This window comes from Hydra vulgaris, chromosome 10 (assembly GCF_038396675.1).
Source record: "Hydra vulgaris chromosome 10, alternate assembly HydraT2T_AEP".
Taxonomy (NCBI): Eukaryota; Metazoa; Cnidaria; class Hydrozoa; order Anthoathecata; family Hydridae; genus Hydra; species Hydra vulgaris.
In genome coordinates, this window is record NC_088929.1 from 11,007,580 (window position 1) to 11,030,459 (window position 22,880).

At 28.0% G+C, this 22,880-nt stretch overlaps 1 protein-coding gene across 2 annotated transcripts; it reads right to left on the reverse strand.

Moving 5' to 3' along the window:
- Positions 1-5,633: 5,633 nt before the first annotated feature.
- On the reverse strand, positions 5,634-10,844 carry LOC100202126 (thiosulfate:glutathione sulfurtransferase). Of its 2 annotated transcripts, none has more exons than XM_065807246.1 (3): positions 10,336-10,844; positions 7,347-7,506; positions 5,634-5,756 (listed from the first exon to the last, which is right to left on the reverse strand). In XM_065807246.1, the coding sequence occupies exons 1-3, from the start codon at positions 10,703-10,705 to the stop codon at positions 5,705-5,707; spliced, it is 582 nt and encodes a 193-aa protein (XP_065663318.1). In that variant the 5' UTR covers positions 10,706-10,844; the 3' UTR covers positions 5,634-5,704. The 2 variants fall into 2 exon arrangements, with proteins under 2 accessions (XP_065663318.1, XP_065663317.1); XM_065807245.1 differs by having other exon boundaries at positions 7,347-7,509; positions 10,336-10,835.
- Between the last annotated feature and the right edge of the window lie 12,036 nt (positions 10,845-22,880).

The window sequence follows — 22,880 nt, forward strand, 5'->3', positions numbered from 1 at the left end:
GCTAGGAAATTCGATGTCGCCGTAGGAAGCATCAACCTATTTATCCTTAGGGAATGGAAACTGCTTTTTTAGAGCAGTTTATTTTATCATAACTGGAAATAAAAACGAGTATAAGCAAATTAGAGAAAAGGTTGTTAACCATTTTTGTAAAGAAAAGCATGCTGAAATAAATGGATATTTAAATATGCCAGTTCGAACGCATGTTTCTAAATCTAAAATTGCTTGAAAACAAAACAAGGGCAGTTTTTGTGGTAATAACTGGATGTGCTTTATTTATGGCAGTAGATATCCAACTATAGAGTAAATATGGAGCGAAAACAAACTGGATGATCTTACCATGTATTTTAAGGCTTAATAAGTTAATTAATTATTCTTTATTTTCAGACGATTCAGCTGAAATCCACTTTGATGTTGAGACTAACAGTTGAAAATCTAGTGCATTTACTTGTGTAATTATCTTACGAGTTTTAAATATTGTTGTTTAATTTAATTTTTTTTTTTTTTTTTTGCTTCATGTGTTGGGGAAGTTGGGGTATAGTGGATTGATAGGCACAGTGAATAAGAGGCATTTCCTGAAAGATTAGAATTTTGATCATCTTGATCATCTTAATGTAATCATTTTATGTGCTCATATATTAGCCATCTTTATTTATAGTTGTTACCATCTAATTTTTGACTACCGGATTTTTGTAGATTCTTTTTGTTTTTAGCTACTTAAAGTAAATTCTCTTACTTCCTTATGTTTGCTATGGAGATCATGGTTGAAATAATTTTAAAAACTGAAGTTTTTCCTTCGGATTATTGATATTTATGCTTCCTTTTAGTAGTTTAGTTTTTCTTTTAACATCACTCATGTCCCAAGAAATTAGACTTTAACTTAATTTGTTATAGTGGGGCACAGTAAATTGGGGTACAGTTAATAGGTTGGTTCACTATGCCTCATTAATGATCTTAAAGATTATATTTTTAAAAAACAAACTACATGAAAATGAATTTATTAGTTTTAAGTTATGAATAATAATATTTGAATAATTTTTTAATTTTCAATTTTTTTTTAAGTTTTGTTATCAATAAAAACATTTTTTTCTTCTCAATTTTCAAAACTAATGTGTACAGTGTCTTTACTCCCTCAGCCTCATTTTTATTTGACTATGCCCCTATTCATTATCATTAATTAACAGTTGTGTTCATTGATTCACTGTGCCCCAGCACTGGGTCACAGTGAATAGCGTAACACAACTCACTCTTAACGTTTCAGTGAGCCGTTAGGTAATAAATATTTGGGTTTTAGTGATTTCTTATCATGAAGAACATATACTGCAATCCTTTCGCCTTGAAAAAAAAAAAATGCATATTTTATTTTTCCCTCAAATTAGAAAATAAAGAAATACGATCCACTGTGCCCCAACTTCCCCTACTGGAGCAAAACTTACTGAAAAATTAATATAAAATGAAAACTAAGCGAAACTGAAGATTATTAAATGTTCACTTCCCGGTGATCCTTCTATTCTTTAGCCACCACAAAAACAAGATTCTTAATTAAATCTTTCTAAATAAACACAACTTCTTAGATCCGTTGTCAATTTTCATTTCTCTAAACTGGAAAAAAAATACAAATCACCAGGTATTGACGGATTTCATTCATACATCTTCTCAGAAGCCAAAAACCTACTATCCAATCACACTCACTTTAATTCAGTTCAAGGTGGTGAAGGACCACAAATTTATTGATAGCAACCAATATGGATTTGTCCCTCGAAAATTGTGTATGATGAACCCGATCAACGCCTTTGATACCATTTTAAACGCGCTTGTTTAAAATGGTATAAAGTTTGGAAATTTTGAATATTTTAAAGGCAACAAAGAAATATGCTTTAAAAATGGCTGTTTTGTAGGAAAAAAGAAATTACTAAAAAAATGTAAATAGCCACATCTGACCGTAAAATGTTCGAGCCGTTGTTTTATTTCTACAAAAGGCGAATCAATTAATATATAAGCCTATAATAATAAATATTTATAAATATGACTTTTTCCATGCATTTATAAGCATCATGAAGATTTTAACTATTTATTTTGACCAGATTTAGAAAATCTTACTGCTCAAAAATTATTCTAAGTTTAATGAGCAAATGTCAATTATATTGATAAAGGTACCTATCCACCAGATGTGCCTCAAGCACTAACAATTGGGAATTTTCGGCTCAAAAAGTTTATAGGGAGGTTGATATGCTTCAAAAGTGAAAGTCTTGAATGATCGCTTTAAATTAAACTCTCATCCTTTTTAAAGTCTCATCCTTTTTCTGTGACTGTTCCTAAGTGCTCCAAAAACGCGTATTCGTCTAGTTTTTTTCCTCGAACATCAGCTCTTTGGAATTCGCTTCCTTTATCTTGCTTTCCTGATTCATATAATTTGCAATCCTTTAAGTCGTCCGTCAATCGTTATCTTGCTCTACAATCTTCATCTTTTCTCTTCCAGTAACTTCCAACTATAATTAGTGGTTGCTTGCAGCCTTGTTGGAAGCAAAGATGTTTAAAAAAAAAAAAAAAACTAAAATTGATTTGAACTTTTACAGTTGCGACGGAAATGTGTCAAAGCGGAATTGAGATTTATTGCAGATGATAGAGTTTTATCATTTTATGTCATAAATAACAGATTTTTATTGAAAAATAAATCTTAATTTTAGAAAAAAGATGATACACCGTAATAAGAGTGCTTACCTATCAATATCTATCTAATGCACAATAAAACCTCTTGGTTATTATCATTTTTATTCGTACTTAAGGTATAAGGTTTTTAATTTTCTCATAACTTATTTATCATCCGTTATAAGTAGCTTTTTTGTAAAAAAAAATATTTGTTGCTAAATTTACCCAATTTAAGTAATTTAATGCCTTATAGCCACGGCGTTAAAGGTTTGTAGCTTTTTAGAGAAGCCTTTCAAGTTTTGCAAACTCTTATTTATATTATTTATTTTCTCTAAAGCCCGGATAAGATTATTTGAGCATTGCCGTTTTTTTAAGAATCTATCTTAACTTTTTCCATATTCTGCAATATAAAGATGTTTCATATGCGAAAAAATCCTCATTAAACTTAGCTCAATAAACTTAGAGCCTTTTGAGTAATAAAAATGTTATAATTGGTGTTTTATTCGCAGTTTTATAATTAATTGTTAAGGAAGGCAGTATGGAATATACTCACACCGCATTTTTAAACGATGACCACGTGACAAAGAGTTAATATGTTTGGGAAGAAATCAAAACGATGTAATACATGGTTTTGTTATAGTTAATAATAGAGATTCGGATTAAATCGCATTGTAGGCGCCAAAATTCATGTGATGGTTTAGTTTTTTTGTTCTTTTGCAGTATCGAAGATGTCTCACGCTTTAAGCTTATTTTGTTGCTTTGCCCTGAACAGATTCAATTAAGGATATATCAGTTTTTAAATAGTAATCAAACAGAGTTTGTATACTAATTGTAGTTTTATCAACACTTTATTCAGTTTAAGCTGTATTTTTATTGATATGAGTCTTTTGTAGCGTACCAATGAATTGTAAACATTAAGAAATAACAGATAGAAAACTCTGCTTAAAATTAGATGTAAAATGATTCCTAAATCAAGCTCTTCAGAGAGCTTCTTAGACTTTGACTTAAACTATAGTTATTTTGTAAAAGGTTACTGTAAATAGGATTGGTTTGACCAGAATGGTCAGATCAATCATACTTACAGCATTGCGTTAAATTTTTACCGCAGTTCCTTACTTAAATTTTAACTTGAGTGACGATTTGAGCACTCATACCAAACGTAAACGATCTTGTAGATCAACGGATTTAGTCTCGGATTAAGTTTTCCGAAAAGAGGTTGGCATCATCCTCAAATATTTCAGAAGTTTCAGGAAGTTGGGCAAGATCACTTGTGTGGAGAATGAAGAAGAGTGGGCCGAGGGCAGAACAATGAGTAACATCAACATAATTAGAACTGGCTAAGCCATTTATTCTAAACGATCTCAATTTATTTAGAACAAGTTTATTGTCAGGTTTAGAATTATTGGCTTTAGCAAAATTAAGATGAATTACATTAAGAGACTGGTGCGATACTAGAGCAGATTATTATCGTTATCGCACTTTACGAGTTAGTGGAAAATTTTCCACAAACAGATTAATAATTTACAGCAAGAAAGTTATCTCCTTTTTTTATAGACCTGATTAATATTAGCTAGTTTCCACAGTTGGATGTTTTACAGATGGGTCGCAATATGATATAGAAAAAAAAGAAAAACTATTTTATAAAAAAGAAAAATAGACAAGAAGAGAAACTAGTTGCTCTTGTGTTTTACTAGCCTTATAGCATTTTGTGATCTAAAACGAAACAATAGACCGGGTGAATGAAAATAAGCAATTGCTTTAACTTAGTATTTGGATAGCTTTACGTAAATAAAAACTTCAGCAATTTTGTTTAAGTTTTCGCTCACGTAAAGCTGAGCAAGTGCTGAGTAAATTGCTTAACTTTACGGGAATAAAAATTTGAGTAAAACTGTTGAAGTTTTTATTCACGTAAAGCTGACCAATTACTGAGTTAAGGCAACTGCTCATTTTTATTCACCCGGCCTAATATCGCTCGAGATGGGATTATAAAAGCATCGTTTAAACGATTTTTTTCTAAATTAATGTTGTACTAACCCTTGCCCTTTAAACTGAAACTAAAATACTTGCACATTGGCATTACTTTGAAGGTTTAAATTCTACTTTGAGGCTTGCCTATATTTTATTGAACTGAAATTATAGACTATATCATTTGGATGTTAAAAATCTATAATGTAAACAAAAGGTGGCGTATATCTGCAAAAGTAAACAAAAAATAAAATATTAAATATCTTCTTGCCTATAAACATAGTAAATTTAGTAAATAAAACCTTATGTACATTTTAAACCTTCTAAAAAACATTATTAAAAAGTACCTTTTATTAACTTAACTTTTTACTATATATATATATATATATATATATATATAAATATATATATATATATATATATATATATATATATATATATATATATATATATATATATATATATATATATATATATAAAATTAATACGTCAAAAAAATAAATGAAAAAAATTAATACGTCATAATAAATAAATGTGTTATAAAATTAATACATGTCATAATAAATAAATAAGATATGATGTAAGTATTATTTCAAAGTTATAACTTAATAAGAATTGAAGTATTATATTTTTTTAACTTTAAAAAAATTATTACTTTCATAATTGTGATGCAAATTGTATTTTTATATAAAATATTTTTAGAAAGTAAATATTTTAAAACTCTTTGTTTGAAAATAAATTGAATTTTTTTTTTTTTAATTTATCAAAACAATTTTAAATTTCTCAATATTTATAAATGAAAAGTACTGGTTTTATATTTTTACAACACAGAATTAAAAAAAAGTATAAAATTAAAAACTGGTTAGACCATTATATATATATATATATATATATATATATATATATATATATATATATATATATATATATATATATATATATATATATATATATATGTATATATATATATATATATATATATATATATTTATATATATATATATATATTAGTCAAAAAATAGTTAAAAAATAAAGAACAACTCTGAAAAATAATTACATATACTGAAATAAATATCATTTAATCATCAGATGATCAACTACCAGGAGACGACCATGCTAAGTATCCACCCTTTAAATGTTTTGCTCTAAAAGATAATAATTCATAATCAATATTAATTTGATTTATATTAAAAATAGCAAATCAAAAGCTCTATAGTTTTCTTAGCTAAATAGGTTACACACTGTTAGGTTTTCTAAGTTATAAAAAAGTCATAAGCACCACCATTTTTTCTCTTAGTAAAACAATTTAAAAAAATCAGAAATGCAAGCCTTAATGTAAAACCCTCTAGCCTTAATGTTACCCTTAATGTAAAAAATTCTGAAAAATAATACTATAATATAATAATATATAATAATAATTAAAACAATAAAAATTAAAATAATTAAGATTACACTAATAATAATTAATCAAACAATCATTAGCCTTACAAAAAAAAAAACACCCACCACCAGCCTCACAAAAAAACAAGCACCCACGCATCAAATGATGTGTCATTTTTACTTTATGAATGCAAACTTTTATAAATTCAAAAATCTTCCAGAAGTAGCAAAACCTTGTCTATGTAAAATGTATAGGCACTTATAAATGACATATTGAAAAAGAGCTAAAATATCAACTAAATTTTGGTTAATCAATAATTTTAACTTCATTATATTTCCAGATTCTTTATACTTTAAAATTTATAGGTTATTGAATTACTTGCTTGCAATTTATAGGTTATTGAATTGTGAGCAATTAATTCAATAACCTATAAATCTTAAAGTACAAAGACATCTGGAAATATAATGAAGTTAAAATTATTGCTTAACCAAAATTTAGTTAATATTTTAGTTCTTTTTCAATATAAAGAATATATAGAGTATATATAAAAAAATATATATATAAACGTTAAATAACATTGAGTTCTACCAAATATTTTACATTTTAAAGTAAAAACATTTTTGCAAGGATTTCAGCTCTGTCATTTTAATGAGTTGTTATTTTGGAAATAATCTTTAATAAAAATACTTTTTTTACAACATTCTTTAATGAAACTTTTTTTTTTCTCGCATCAAATATATTGAAAAAATTAAAGTTGTGAAAGCACCTTTTGCAAGTAATACTTCTGAAATATAGACTTTCAAACTTAACTCTTTCAAAGTTTTAAAACAAATGATTTGAAATAAAAACAAACTATAACCTTTTAACTTTCAAAACAGGTACTTTGGAAAAAAAATTAATACGTCATAATAAATAAATGTGTTATAAAATTAATACATGTCATAATAAATAAATAAGATATGATGTAAGTATTATTTCAAAGTTATAACTTAATAAGAATTGAAGTATTATATTTTTTTAACTTTAAAAAAATTATTACTTTCATAATTGTGATGCAAATTGTATTTTTATATAAAATATTTTTAGAAAGTAAATATTTTAAAACTCTTTGTTTGAAAATAAATTGAATTTTTTTTTTTTTTTAATTTATCAAAACAATTTTAAATTTCTCAATATTTATAAATGAAAAGTACTGGTTTTATATTTTTACAACACAGAATTAAAAAAAAGTATAAAATTAAAAACTGGTTAGACCATTAAAAAAAAGGGGGAAGTAAAAAAACTATTAAAAAATGAAAGATGATAAATATAATGATAAAAATACATAAAGAGTTAATAAGTTAAAAAAACATACTTTAAATAACCCATGCTGTGAGCAAGCATAAGTGCATGGTAACTTCGCCGTCCTGAACGACAACTGAAAACCAAATTATTTCCATCATCATTTGGTGGACTAGTGCCATACCTTACTTTAAAATGATTTTCATTTAATTGAAGGGCTGCTTCCAACTCGTCTACTAAATAAAAAAGGTTACAAAGTTACAAAGTGTGTGCATCTGTGTAAAATAGATATACATGGAGGATTGAGTCCATTGATCTACTTAGTGCGTGGAGTTGGGAAAGCACTACTTTTGTATGAATGTTTATAAAAGAAGTTTTTTTTAATTATATGATCAACAAGTATAAACCCCCTGAGATAAAACTATGTGTTCTTCATTAATTTTGACTTGCTGATTCCAATACTGAAATCTGAATATTTTTATCACATCAAAGAAAAAAGATATAAAGATTCAAAAAAATAACAAATAATACCAATTTAGTTCTGTTTAATCATTAGTTCCATGTAACATGTACATTAAAAACACAAGAAAGCATGAAACACAGTCATAATGTCAACTAGGCATTCAAATGTCCTTATTGAGGTCTAGGGAAAAAAAGTGCTTCAAGGCTTTGAATTTTCATTTGTAGCTGCAATCAGTTTTCCTACATAAAAAGCAACAGAAATCTCCCAAAATGGTAGAATCAAATCAAGCTTTATATCTGGTTTCCGTGATTGAGATGTTTTGATGGAATGTTACCTCTTCTTTGTCATTTACTGCACCTTGTTTAGAGAGAAAAAGTCTGAATATGAGTGCATCTTAATTGACATTCTACAGCCCATTCTTTTCAAACAAAGGTTCCAATCTTCAACCATATCAATGTATCAATTAGATTGATGATTCTCTTCAAAATTTTCCTGCAACTCCAATCACTTAAAAGTCACGCAAAATTTGCTGTCACGCACTCCTCTGTGCATTTGAGGGCAAAGGAAAATACCAGTTTTGAGTTTTGTGCCCATCACAACTGCTCCAAACTTTTCCTTAAAATATTGAAAAGCTTTACTCTATGGACTCCTTTACAGAAATCTTCAGTAATCCCAGCTTAATGTGAAAAAGCAGCAAATAGATCTTTAGTGCGTTCATAAGGGATTTATGGTGTAAATTGTGCTTGCCAACAATAAACTCAAATGATAGAGGGGAAAAAAAGTGAGCCTTTGTACACATGTACTTAGTGTAAAATGTCTGTATTCCTGGAAAAAGTGCAACTACCTTAAGATCTCCATATATATTCCCAGCTTGTTTGCTGTAATTTATTAATTTGAGTACTGCTTCCATAGATTCATATATCTCTTTTATTTATATAATAAATGCAACTGGAATAGATGGCTTAAGATTGCCATTATGTAGTAAGACAGCTTTAAGGGATCTCTTATTAATTTATAAAGAGTCTGCAATCAAATTTAAATGCTTAAAGCCAAGCTTGTTAAACAGACCATAAATAGCTGTCCAGAAACATATATTGACTTCCTTGGCGTAAAATGTAAACAGTGTTGCATGTCTCAAAAACCTTAACCTTTTTTCTTGATAGTTAAATAGCTCATTTAAGGTTGTTAAGATCGGTCTGGGTTAAAAATGTGTCTTGTACTTGTTTAATTTTTCATCAAAAAAAGCATCTTCTTGCTCTTTAACACCACACTGAGCCTTATCTCTACTGTTATCACTTATGGCTTTCGAGTACGTTAGTCGACGCAATTTCGAGTACGTTAGTGGATTCTCTGCATCATGCAAGACTGGCTTTAGAGCTGATAGACAGCCTGGATACACTATAGATTATTTGTTTTTTGTAGTGAATCCTGTTATGTTGTTCATGCAATCAGATACATGATTGGTTGTTTCTAACTTTTATCCTGGTCACCAAATTTGATGCCAAAGTAACTTTGATATGCAGCTTTGAGTCTCTTTGCTAAAAAAAAGTTTGTTTTTCCCACAATTGCAACAAAGATTGTTACATTTATGGGAAAAATAAACTTTTTTTTTGCTGACCAGTGTTAATTATATTTAAACAACCTGATTTCTATAATATTTATAAGCTGTTTTTTTTTATGCTTTTCTTTTTTTAACATTAAACTGCAACCAAATAATAACCTTATGCAGATAAATATCTGATTTTATTTAATTTCTTGTAGTATTTACTTACAGTTACAAATTATATCCCCCATTTTATTTGAGGGAAGAAAATTAAATAATCTTTGTAAAATACACAAATTTATATATTTTTATTTTAGATTCGTTAAATTCTAAAATTAATAAGAACTTTAGGAATAGAGCAATAAACTCTCTCTCTCTCCTCTTACTCTCTCACACACATATTATACATACATGCATACATACATACATACATACATACATACATACATACATACATACATACATACATACATACATACATACATACATACATACATACATACATACATACATACATACATATATACATACAAAACTACATAAATTATATAATATTGACTTAATAATTAATAAAATTTCAATTAATAAAATTAATAAAAATTTAATGAAACTATATAAATTATATAATTTTGAATTATTTAATAATTAACACAAAATTATATAGTTTATATAGCTGTGTGTTAATTACTACTATTGAGTATCTTCATATGTATGTACATACATAGATATGAAGATACTCAAAGTATTGATGCCAAAGTAACTTTGATATGCAGCTTTGAGTATCTTCATATGTACATACATACATATGAAGATACTCAAAGTAGTAATTAACACAAAACTATATAAATTATATAATTTTGTGTTAATTATTAAATAATACAAAACTATATAATTTATATAGTTTTATTAATTTTTTATTAATTGAAATTTTATTAATTATTAAGACAAAATTATATAATTTATGTAGTTTTGTATTAATTATTACTTTAAATATTTTCATATGCAAGATTATTCAACACTAATGATTAAACTTTTTGCAAAATAATATAATTTTACATGGTATATTAATAGCATTAGGCAATTCACCAGAGTCTTTAATTTCTTGTCGGTCTCTAACATCAACTATATATATGTTATTATTTTTTAAAGCTTCGTTTAACAAATCAACATCAATTTCATATAAATCAGAAGAGGAAGTAGAAGACGAGCATAAATTTGAAGAACATTGCTTAAAAACATTAAAATTACAACTTTTTTTTGCATTAGATAAACATAACTTGCTGATTGACAAAGTAGTTGCAGAGTGCACCGTCATATATCGGTTTGGACAAAAAAATACTTTATTACAACAACTCGATTTCTTCCATAGACACCTTTTACTACAATAACTGAAGGATTTGTTCAATAAACATTTTGAGGCCAACATTTTAAAATTAAAACACAAGTTAGATCAGTTATAATTAGAACCTATTAGGCTGTTATTAAGACGGGCATAATTGGACCGGAGCCAACCTCGCTGTATATTTATTTCATAACATTGGGATCTCATTACATTGAATTGGCGCGAAATACGACAGTTTTTAAGTTACTTATAAGTTATTTAAAAACAGTCGTTTTCCGAGACTGTATCATCACAGTCGCCCCTGGTAATGATGTTGTTTGAAGCAATATCCGTTCCCAAGAGATCTTGAAGGGGGGTGACAAATTAGTTTTTTTGCCAACTAAGACCTAGAAAGTTTTTTTTTCCCGTTCCCAAGGCCGTTCCCAAGAGATCTTGAAGGGGGGTGACAAATTAGTTTTTTTGCCAACTAAGACCTAGAAAGTTTTTTTTTCCGACTAAGATCTGAAAAAAAAAAATGGTCCTCGTTGGCCAACTATAGATCCATTATTGCTAACTCCAGTACTGAAGTCGGAAAAACTGGATCTACATCAACTATTATGTTCGCTGACGACAGTAACTTTTTTATCTCAACAAAAAACATACTTCTGTTCATCGTACAAGTGAATGATGAGTTATAAAATATTACAAAATGATTCAAAGCAAAAAAACTATCAAATAGTCGTAAATAAAACATAAAAAACTCTTATTTCTATTCCAAAATAAAACTAATTATTGAAAACAATGAAATTAGTTGCGAAAGAGTGACAAAATTTCTTGGTGTTGTCATCGACAAAAATATTACCGGGAATAAACTTATTGTTTATATTGACAACAAATATAAAAAAAATTAGTTTCTATTAAACAATGTTTATTAAGTAGACCCCTTAATTGATAATTCTATATCAATTAAGGGGCCTACTTAATAAACATTGTCTAAAACAAAAATATCTAAGTTTTATATCAAATTACTTAAATTACACAGTTATCGCTTGTACTTCTAAAGGCAAACTAGAAGCACTTTATCGAAGTCAGAAACATGCTTTAAAAATAATGAATTTTAAAAATAAAAGCAAAAATGTAAAACCACTTTTCAAAAGTATGAGTATTTACACATTATAAAAATGTGGTATGGTCTTTTGTGTCAAACTGTTGCCTTAGGGTTAAAAAAAAATAATTTTGAAATGTAGTTTTTAACCTTAGAAAGGTGTTATTGAAGTGAATTACTCTCTTAAGAGTTGACTGAATAAATTTATAACAACTGTTTGAACTATTAAGAAGTAATCACAACAAAAACCATGATCGACGTAAAGTAATCGTGTTTTGAATACCTCGATACTAGTTATATATATCAAAACTTTGGAAAATCTCTACTATTTGTTTAAACCTTATCTTTTACTTCCCCATTTTGCTATAGTTTATATACGTTCTTTAATAGCGTTTTTTTAGGAACTTATTACATCTATCTAGGATTTTATTTTGTGTTGAAATATTTTTTGCCGGATTTAAAAACAAATTTGCTATATTTTAAATGCAGGGCTATAAAGAGTCTTTTTGTAAATCTGGCAAAAATGCAACCATTTCCTCTCAAGAAATTAATTAACTCAATTCTCATCTAGAAGTTTAATAGTCGTTTCAAAAAACACAACATAACAAAAATAACAATTAACTAATTCTAAATATTGTTTACTAACTTTTCTGAAGTTCCATCTCTTATTTGCAATACTTTGACTGCTTATGACGTTTTGAAACAATATCATTGGATACTTTTTCTAAAAATGGAATGTGATTCGTTAACTTTAAATTATGATAATTACGTATTTATTTGAAAATAAAGACTGTTCCTTGAAAAGTTCATTTTTATTTCGTTCTTACTCCAACTATACTATAACTCTTTGATTGAACCTTAATGCAAAACTAAACAGAAACAATTTAAAGTTACACATATCGTGCATTATGTCGTGCTCCTCATATTCTGGAATAAAACCTTAGCAAAAAATAATAATATAACACGTGCAAAGAGTGGGCGGATCCACACCATTTAGTCAGAGGGGGAAAATTTTAGGTTTTTTTGTCTTTACTTTGCGTCAAAATTATTAGTTTCATTCAAAACATTTTATTAATTTTTGTATAAGTCAGGTTGATAAAAAAAACAATTGCTTTTACTCGACATTTTTGAAGTAATTGTTACGCTTTACGTTAATACAAATTTGAGCAAAATCGATAAATATTTTCACATAAAGGTGAGCATTTAGTCTAAAAGCGTTGAATAAAAGCAATTGCTTATTTTTATTCACCCGGCCTAGTGAGCTGAAAGGGCTGTAAAAGAGATGTTAAAACCATATATAGAACAGTTGTGTTCACTTAAATAATAAATTTTTTTACAAACATAAACAAAAAGTAAATTTATTTACATGATAAATAGTTAAATATGTAACAAAAATATTTAAAAAAAATCTATATAAAACATATTTTTCTTAAAAAACAATTAACGTTGAAGGCACTTGCCCAAATGAGTTATAATAACCGCTATCTCCAGGACCAAAGAGTCAAGCATAGCCTATTGTAAAGAAAACCATATTAAAATAATTAAAAATATTTATTATCGATAGGGACGACGACTAAACATTAAAAAAGCTACGTGATTCCATGCTAGTAGGAAATTATAGAAAAATAAGTAAAAAGTAAAAAAAGAAAAAGAAAAAAAAGAAATTAAAGAAAGAACAAAATAGAAAGATTTTTAAAAACTACTTAATTTTGTGAGCACTTTGGCTATGGTGTTCATTTTTGAAACCAATAATATCTTTATCTTTAATGAAAAGCCAAATCGTTTAATCTCATTCAAAGAGCAAAAATATTAATAACACTAAAGATAAAAAAAATGAGATATAAACAATTGTACTATAGTAATATCAAATGCTATATTGGCTTTTAGTGAATAATTAAAAGCAGTTTGAGAAACTACCTGTAATCATTTTTAACGATAGACACCACGGGAAGGTAAGCCAAGCTGTCTATCAACACAAAACATTACAACAATAACATCACAACAATTGCGAGGGAAAACTTTTGAACTTTTTTGTTTTATTGTATAAGTTTGCGTTACGTAACTTATAGACGATCCAAACACCTTTTGGCACTAAATGCTGTCTCACAGCTCTGCTAGCTAAAGCTTTTGGCTGGCAAAGTTTGCAATCTTGCTGATTTTGTTTCAGAACAAAAGGTAAATTAGAATCTGATGGAGACAACTGAATTCAAGGAACAAATACCCGTTTACCACCGGAAACACCTGTCAAAACCTTTGCATCAATATAATTATTTTGAAGAGCACAAACTTTCATTCGAGTGCCATTGCATAACCCAGCTTTGAGATCTAAATTTCGAAGTAGCATAATTACACAACTAATTTTCAATTTTAAACAATGAGGAGGCATACCTAAAGGAGTTAAGCTGTTCAAAAACTCAACAGGAAAGTTATTTCTTTCATTAATGTCATCAGTCTCAATTTGATCAGCACTTAAATAAATTTTGAATTCACCCGGTAGACATTCAAGCACTTCTTCATTAATTGATAATGAATCCACATTAGTGGGTGTTAAAATGACATGTTTAGAATAATCATTTTGCTTAGCATCTCCAAAAATCATATCAACAATAGAGACATTTTCTTTAATAATGCACTGATAAGGTATTTCAATGCATCCTTTTAAAGGACCCTCTTCTTTGACAGGCATTGTTCCACTACCAAGTTTTAATAGCCATTGGGAAAATTCTCTTTCCCCATCATGTACTCTCATATTTTCAGTTAATGTAAATTTCTGCACCCATCGCCACTGTAAGGAACATTTTATACACAATTCTACAATTTCAGCTGGTTGTCCTCTTTTCACAACAGGCAGTATTTGCCTGAAGTCACCACCAAAAAGAATGACTTTTCCTCCAAACGGAAAGTTGTTGTTGCAAACATCTTTTAACAACCTATTAATAGCATTTCAGGCATGTTTAGGTATCATGGATGTTTCATCAAGCAAAAACAAACTAACTTGTTTTAAAAAAAGTCCATGTATAGAGTTAGGGGTTACATTACAGCAACTCTTTTTACAATGTAGATCCATTTGTAAAAAGAGTTGCTGCTATGCCAGTCCATGCAGCTGTAGCAGATTTAAAATCCCTACTTATGGCTTCAGCAACCAAATAATTATACGTAAACGTTTTTCCACTACCAGCTGGTCCATCCATAAAAAACAATCTGGAATGTTGATTTTCTACACTTGGTTGTTCGTTCAATGCAGCAAGGATAGCATTATTTACATTTAATTGATTGATATTAGAAAACGGTCTCATTCTATTAGCTTCGTCAATTGATTGCTGAACATTATCATTTAAATTTTCTAGATTAAAATCTATGAATTCATCAACAACAGGCAAATTATAATCAGATAGCGTTTTACCACTTTGATTAATAATCTTTTCGATTTGACGAAGAGTAGCTTGTTCAGCTAATATAAATGGAACTTGGCGATGAATGAAATCCTCCATCATAAAAGCTTTGTATGTATTCCAAAGATGCAAAGGATCGTCAGGTTCACAAAAGGTTAAAATAACTGAAAACAGCTGTCTAATTTGCTAAGGCATTCGCTTTAAAACTGCCTCAGAAAGAGGCAGTTTTAACGCGAATTACTTTTTCTTAAGTTTATTTAATTAAAGTTAAGACCTGCAACCATACTAGCAAAGACTAAAAAAAAGTTAAAATTTATTTTGTTTTAAAAAAAAAAAAATTTAGAAATAAACAAATATCCTTTTTTATTAGAAACAGTAAAGTGTTTCTAATAAAATATATATATTTATATATATATATATATATATATATATATATATATATATATATATATATATATATATATATATATATATATATATATATATACATACATACATATATATACATACATATATCCTTGGAGTCGCGGACAGCGTCATAGTTCATGTGTCGGGAGAAAACATTGAACAAAACGCATAAAAAAACTTATAAATGAGTTATCTACAAAACAGGTTATTAACCCAGGTTTGTAAATTTCCCCCCCCCCCCCCTTCAACACACAGACTATGACGCTGCTGCAACTCCATGGATATATATATATACATATATATATATATATACATATATATATATATATATATATATATATATATACATATATATATATACATATATATATATATATATATATATATATATATATACATATATACATATACATATATATATATATATATATATATATATATATATATATATATATATATATATATATATATATATATATATATATATATATATATATATATATATATATATATTGAACTATTCAAGAATGAAAACATATGAAATCCGAAATTTTCTTTATAACATATATAGTACATTTCATAAATAAACCTCTACAATTTCCTTGGTACAACAACTTCATTGTGATTAATAACAATTCTGTAAACATGAATTTTCTAATAATCTAAATCTTAATAAATTATAAACAATTAAACTTAAATAAAAATGTATGAAAATGATTAATGCTATATTAAATATAGAAAAACAAACATAATAACACAATTATGTCCTAAACCTAAAATTCATTCATGCAAGAGAAATTATTATACACTTATTGAAAAGCCAGAAACATTTTTTTCAAAGAGCAAAGGTTTTAACAATACTATAGATAAATTTTATTTATAACAAAATGTTGTCATGGCTTTTATCCCAATTATTAAAAGCATGTGAAAGCGTGAAACTACCCATAAATATCTTTTAACGGTAGACCCCATCTAAGAATTATAGTAACTTATATTTTCAATATTAACATCTATAACACGAAGCTTTAAATTTAAAAGTACAATTTAAAAAAAGATTACAATAAACTAATTACTTAATAAAATTTTAAAAAGATTTTATATTACCTATCATTTCAAGCTACTAAACATTATCTACCTAATGTCAACTTAAATAATTTTTAACTCGTACCATAAAAGGTCATGACTTCTTTAAGAAAACACTTGGTTAAGAAAAGTCTAGAAACTACTTAAAACTAAGAAATAGTGTATTTTACAGAATACAGAACCGCAAGTAACAATACGAACAATAGGCGAAACTATGCGCACTAATAATAATAATATTCATTAGCGTATTAATATTACTTATACTAATTACGAATTTATTTCGAGCTTCAATTGAAAAAGAACAGAAATAATTGTTAAAAAAAAATGCTTTGCATTCTTGACTTAAAGCTTGAAAGCTTAGTTACGTTACACTTTGTTATACTCCGGGGAGACCGGAGTAACACAATAAAAAATATAACACTAACATAACGGTTACATAACGGTAAGGGAAAAATTTAGCGTTAGATTTAGTACAGTGTACATTGATTATGTACAGTGATGTTAGTAAAAAATATTTCTTAAGCGTTATATTTCCCAAATTATTTGTATATTTATTTATATATGAAAGGCGTTATGCTGTACCGTTACGTTACCCGTTAAGTAAGTTAAGTTACGTAGGTCCCTGGTTCAAAACCCACCTCTTTCCATGGTTCAAACCCCATCTATGGGCAAGTTTTGCGATATCGGTTAGGAAGGAGACTTCCAATTAAATGCTCATCCGCGGTGCTTTGTGATAAGATTGGGGGAGGTCTTCAAAAACGTATAGGGGGGGGGGGGAAGGGGGGGAGAGAGGGTTCAATTTAAAAGCACGTACTTCGATTTTCTAATTTATCACAACTAACCCGCTAATCAATAGAAAAGTTAAATTCTGACTAAAGATCCTAGTTTGCCAACATAAAAAGATGTATGGTATAGGGAGTAGAGGGTATAGTTTCAAAAAGCCCTAAAACGCTTGCCTCCCCCTTCCCTGCCCATTTGTGAGGGCAATATGTAATAAAATTTTCAAATTTACCATGAGCGGGGTGTAAACTTTGCATGGTCATAACTTTTGTAATTTACTATATTTTTCTACAAAAATTAAAATCTCTCGATAAATTTATATTTAGTTTTAGATGGTAAAGTTGAAAATTTTACTACATATTGCCCTCACGTATGGGCAGGGAAGGGGGGAGGCAAGCGTTTTAGGGCTTTTTGTTTCCAGGTCTTCGCCATCCCAATTTTTTGCAAGGCCACCTCATTTGGGATATAAAAATACTTAAATTTGGAGTTTGCACGATGTGTGAAAGTGTCCTATCTGGAACATCAAAAAATCCTGCGGGTGCCCACCCCTTATATACTGGCCCTGAGTAAGGCGTATTTCAGGCCACCTATTTTTTGAGTCAATAAAAAACAGGTTTTAGCAGGGTCGTGGTTAATGGGTTGGAGCCCCCCCCCAAAAAAAGTGTCATCAGGGTCTCAAAATCTTCCAAATTTTATTGCTAGGTTTTGCTCCTCCCCCTCCCCCCATCCAAATATTGGGGTTGTATAAAGTATCTAAGGTGCCCTCTACTTTTTTTTTCAATAAACTTTTTTATTGAGAAGAAAAAGTTGAGGTGTGGGGGGGGGGCGATTTGAAAAACGTTCGTACTTTTTAAGGGGAAGTGGGAACTTAAAAGTACTCATGGCAACAGGGGGAGAGTGTCAAATTTCAAAATTTTTGGTGTACGCACTTTATGGATAATTCCTAAACAAAACTATAATAAACATATACTAATAAATCTCTCTTATTTTTAATATGGAGTATTTCTAATACGATTGATTGGTTTCTATTTATCATTGTTAAATAATGTTATTGCATAATTATTCATCTTTATTAATTTTAAGTGTGTATATACGCATCTATATAATATATACATACCTGCATACTTACATACATACATATTTTTTTACTATTTGCATTTTTCCTTTACAAAAGTAGTATTATAATACTTTTTTAAAATAATGTTAAATTTTTTGAGTATGAAATATACTAATTGATTAAGTTTTCGTTATGTTGTGTTTGAAAAACCTGAAATAATGGGTAATTACCCGTTTAGTTTATTAACTTTAATAACTTATAAAGTTAAAAAAGGAAATTTTATCAACTTGAGAATAAGTTTTTAAAATCCATTAATATACATGCATTATATTTTAAAATCCATTAATATACATGCAAAATATTCTGTTTTTGGTTTTAAACTCAACCTAATTCGATATATATATTGTGTGTATATATATATATATATATATATATATATATATATATATATATATATATATATATATATATATATATATATATATATATATATATATATATGTATATATATATATATATATATATATATATATATATATATATATATATATATGTATATATTTTCAAAATAATTTAAAATTAAAAATGATAAAATTTATGTTGCAATATCATAAAATATATTAAAGAAAATTGCAGGTAACTTCAAAAGTAAATAAAGATTAAAATTTTTAATATTGACTTTGCTCTTTTGTTAAATGATTTAGAATTTTAAATTTATGGTGCTAATTTAGTTTAATAACTTTTAAAAGTGACAGAGAAAATCTACGATATTAAAATTCGTAAGTACTAAAGAACGTCTAAATTTAGATTTGAATTGCGGAAATGTTTTTTCTTTAATATTAACAATGTGCTGAAAGTTTTTCCACAAAATTGGTCCCGGTACTGAATAGAATAAGAACATAACTTTAGATTATATTTTTGAGATACAAAATTATTTTCTGAAAACTTGGTGGGGTATTTATGGCTTACTTCTCTAAAATGAGGACAGAATATTGTTGGAGACAGCACATGCTTCATTTTTATATATGAGCTGTGTGACTAGGAATATGTTCATTTTTAACGCATTTAATGCATTGAGTTTACGTAGAAGTGGCTCACAAGGCACAGTTCTTGTTGCTCCAAATACAATTATACATGCATGATTTTGTTTAGTATAGATTTTTTTTAACTTAGCGTAGCTGGTGCTTGCTCATTCAACATTGTCGTAAGTTAAATAGCTATGTATAAAGGGAAAATATAAACTTTTTAATGATCTTATATCTAAAAATGGTTTTGCTTTGTACATCATTGTAATGTTTACTGAAAATTTTCTTTTAAGAGTGCTTATATGTTTCTTACACGATAAATTTTTGTCTAAAATAACACCTAAAAAGTTTACAGTTGTTTGTCTAGTAATATTTATATTATTGATTTTAAGATTCGGTAATTTTAAAGGAAGGTTTTCTGTTATGGTTGCTTTGTGAAATAGAATAAACTTTGTTTTGTTAACGTTAAGTGAAAGTTTATCACAAATAAACCATTCTTTTACATTGTTTCCTTCTTCATTAATTACTTTAAAGAGGGTTTTAATATCTCTATGAGAATAAAACAGATTGGAGTCATCCGCAAACAAAATAAAATTTAATAAGTTCGAGGTAAGAAATACATCATTTATATAAAGAGAAAACAGTAACGGCCCTAAGATTGAGTCTTAAGGAACTCCACATTTTATTGCATTTTTGTTGTTTTAGCATTTCCATATTGAATATATTGCTGTCTGTTTGATAAGTATTCTTTAAACCATAGTAAATTATTGTTTTTTATTCCATAGTGTTTAAGTTTTTTTGAAAGAATGACTTGGTTGACTCTTGAGTGATAATGACTCTTGAATGATGATGATTCATCATCATTACTCGATGATAATTCATCATCATCACTCGATGATGATAATTCATCATCACTCGATGATGAATCATCATCATCATCATCATTCGAAAAATTGGGACGGCGGAGGCCTGGGAACAAAAAAGCCCCAAAAGACGCTTGCCCCTGCTTAAGCGTGAGGGCTCTAATGTAGTAAAATTTTCAACTTTACTATCTTAATCTAAATTTGAATTTATCGACAGATTTTAAATTTCTAAAAAAATATTAAAAAATACAAAAATTATGACAATGCACCCCCTCCTTCATTTGTGTGTGTGGGGGGGGGGGGGGGGGGGGGGGGGGGGGATAATAAAATATGGTGATCATTTGTGTCAAAGGCTTTGCCAAAGTCTATAAAAATACCTAATGTATACTCTTTTTAATCAAAGGCTCGAAAAATATCATGAACAAGTTTAAGAATAGCATGTTCAGTTGAATGACCTTTTTTGAACTATTGAACTCTGAACTTGAATTGTTTGTTATATAAAATACTATTTGTCTCTAGAAAAGAGAAGAGTCTATTAAATATTATTTATTCTAGTATTTTAGAAAAGAAAGGAAGATAGACCTATAATTAGAAACATTAGAAACCGATCTAAAATACGTTATTACTCTTGCAGTTTTGAAATTTTCTGGAAACATTTCTTGTTTTAAAGAAAGAATAAAAATATGCAATAATGGTATTATTAAATAATGCATTGATTTTATTACAACTTTACTGGTTATTTCATCAACTTCTAATCCTTTGTTTAGCTTTAAAATTTGAAAAGCAATTAATAACTCATTTTTAGTCAGTTTATTGTTGGTCATTATTGTTTGCATTTGATGTGGATGTAGATCATCTATACTAGGTCTATTCTATCTATTCTAAGTGGTTAAATGACGAATTGTTTAAATTAAGGTTTGGAATCACATACAGCGTGGTTACAAGATTTAAACAGGCATCACTGTTATTAACAGTTTAAAACATTTAAGGCAGTTTAAGCAAGCATCACTGTCATCACAGATCAATAGTTGAAATTGTTTAGTTCAAAGGATGTCTTTACTCATTTTAATAGCGAACAATGTTGATTATAATATGTGCACAGTAGATTTCCACTGGATATTTTATGGTATGGATATCATTGCATCTAACATACCTTTTATCTAAAACATTTGCATCTAAAAATTTTGAAATCACAAGGGAAGAGTTGATCGAGATTGAAGTATACAGCAAAAAAATTGTAGAAAAAAAATTAACTACGTTATTTTACAAAAAATGCACGTTTGAATTTCTTCACACTTATTATTAGATGTATCAAAATTGGCTGTTGACGCTTTCATATAATTTGAAGATCAAAGCGCTTGTGGTTGATCATTGTGTTGACCATTGAAAAGGTATTTGCATACAAGTATTAATGTTTTTTCATTTTGCTTTCAAAATTTACTAATTTATGCAACATTAAAAGATATTTTTGATCTGCACAGAAAGTTTCTGAAAACAAAATTTGCTAAAGCTGCAATCGTTTTGATGGTTATAAAAACAGTCTGTCAAAAAAATAATATGAACATTGGCATATGGTGATTACTGCTTTAGCTGCAGATAAATGTGTTGGTGTAGAAATAAAATCAAGATATTGCTATTGTTGCAGAATGTAGAAAAAAAAGAAAATACCGCTGATTATAATTGTTGAGAAATTAACCATCACTGACAAGAGTAACCATAATGGGTCATTAGATACAATAAAATCAGCTGGGGCAGTTGATATTTTAAGCGTTCTGTTTTAAAGAACACTCTTATTTATAAAGAATACTTAGGGAATGGTGATATAAATTCTTCTATGAGTGTAGTAAAAGCCAACCCATAAAGTGAATTTGGTATAACGCAAATAAAGTTGGAATACTCTTGTCCAAAAACGATTAGGTACTCGACTGTGTAACATTGTATAGTCTCAATAAAGGACTTAAACATCTCTCTCAGAAAAAGGAAACTTACTAAAAATTGCATTAACTCAATGCTCATTTTGGTTGTGGCATTAGAAATAACCTTGGTAAATCCAACCATTTATAATATGCAATGATAATTATAACCATTGCTATATACAATGAAGAAAGCTGTTTTTACAATAGTTTTTCATTTTACATATATTACAAAATCTGAACGGCATCAATTTTATCCACGAAATGATTCATCTTGGTGCAAATATTAGTAAAGCTTACAAACCTAATATATCTATTCTTCTATCAATCAAAAATCTTTTGACACCCAGTTTTATGGACTTACAGAAAGATAAATTACTATTGAAATGTATGCATGGTCAAACACAAAATTCAAATAAAGCGCTTAGTTAACTCATATATGGTAGGGTAGCTAAAATCAGATTTGTTAGTAAAGACGGTTTGGAAATGGGTGTAAAGTCTACTGTTTTACTTTTCAATGATGGTAGAAATGGTGTTTTAAAAGTATTACAGAATTTTGATATACAAGGGAATGTTACACAAACAACAACAAGTTTAGCAGACAATGTCAGAATAAAACAAATTAAACAAAAAAACAAGGTAAAAAACGCAAAA

What these genes read in the sequence shown, in the direction of transcription:
- LOC100202126 (XM_065807245.1), bottom strand. Translation starts at nt 10,705, where the DNA reads ATGTTGGCCTCAAAATGTTTATTGAACAAATCCTTCAGTTATTGTAGT. An exon ending in TAATGCTATTAATATACCAT is followed by an intron (nt 7,510 to 10,335) that starts GTAAAATTATAT and finishes TTTTTTATTTAG; the next exon opens with TAGACGAGTTGGAAGCAGCC. An exon ending in CACAGCATGGGTTATTTAAA is followed by an intron (nt 5,757 to 7,346) that starts GTATGTTTTTTT and finishes ATTATCTTTTAG; the next exon opens with AGCAAAACATTTAAAGGGTG.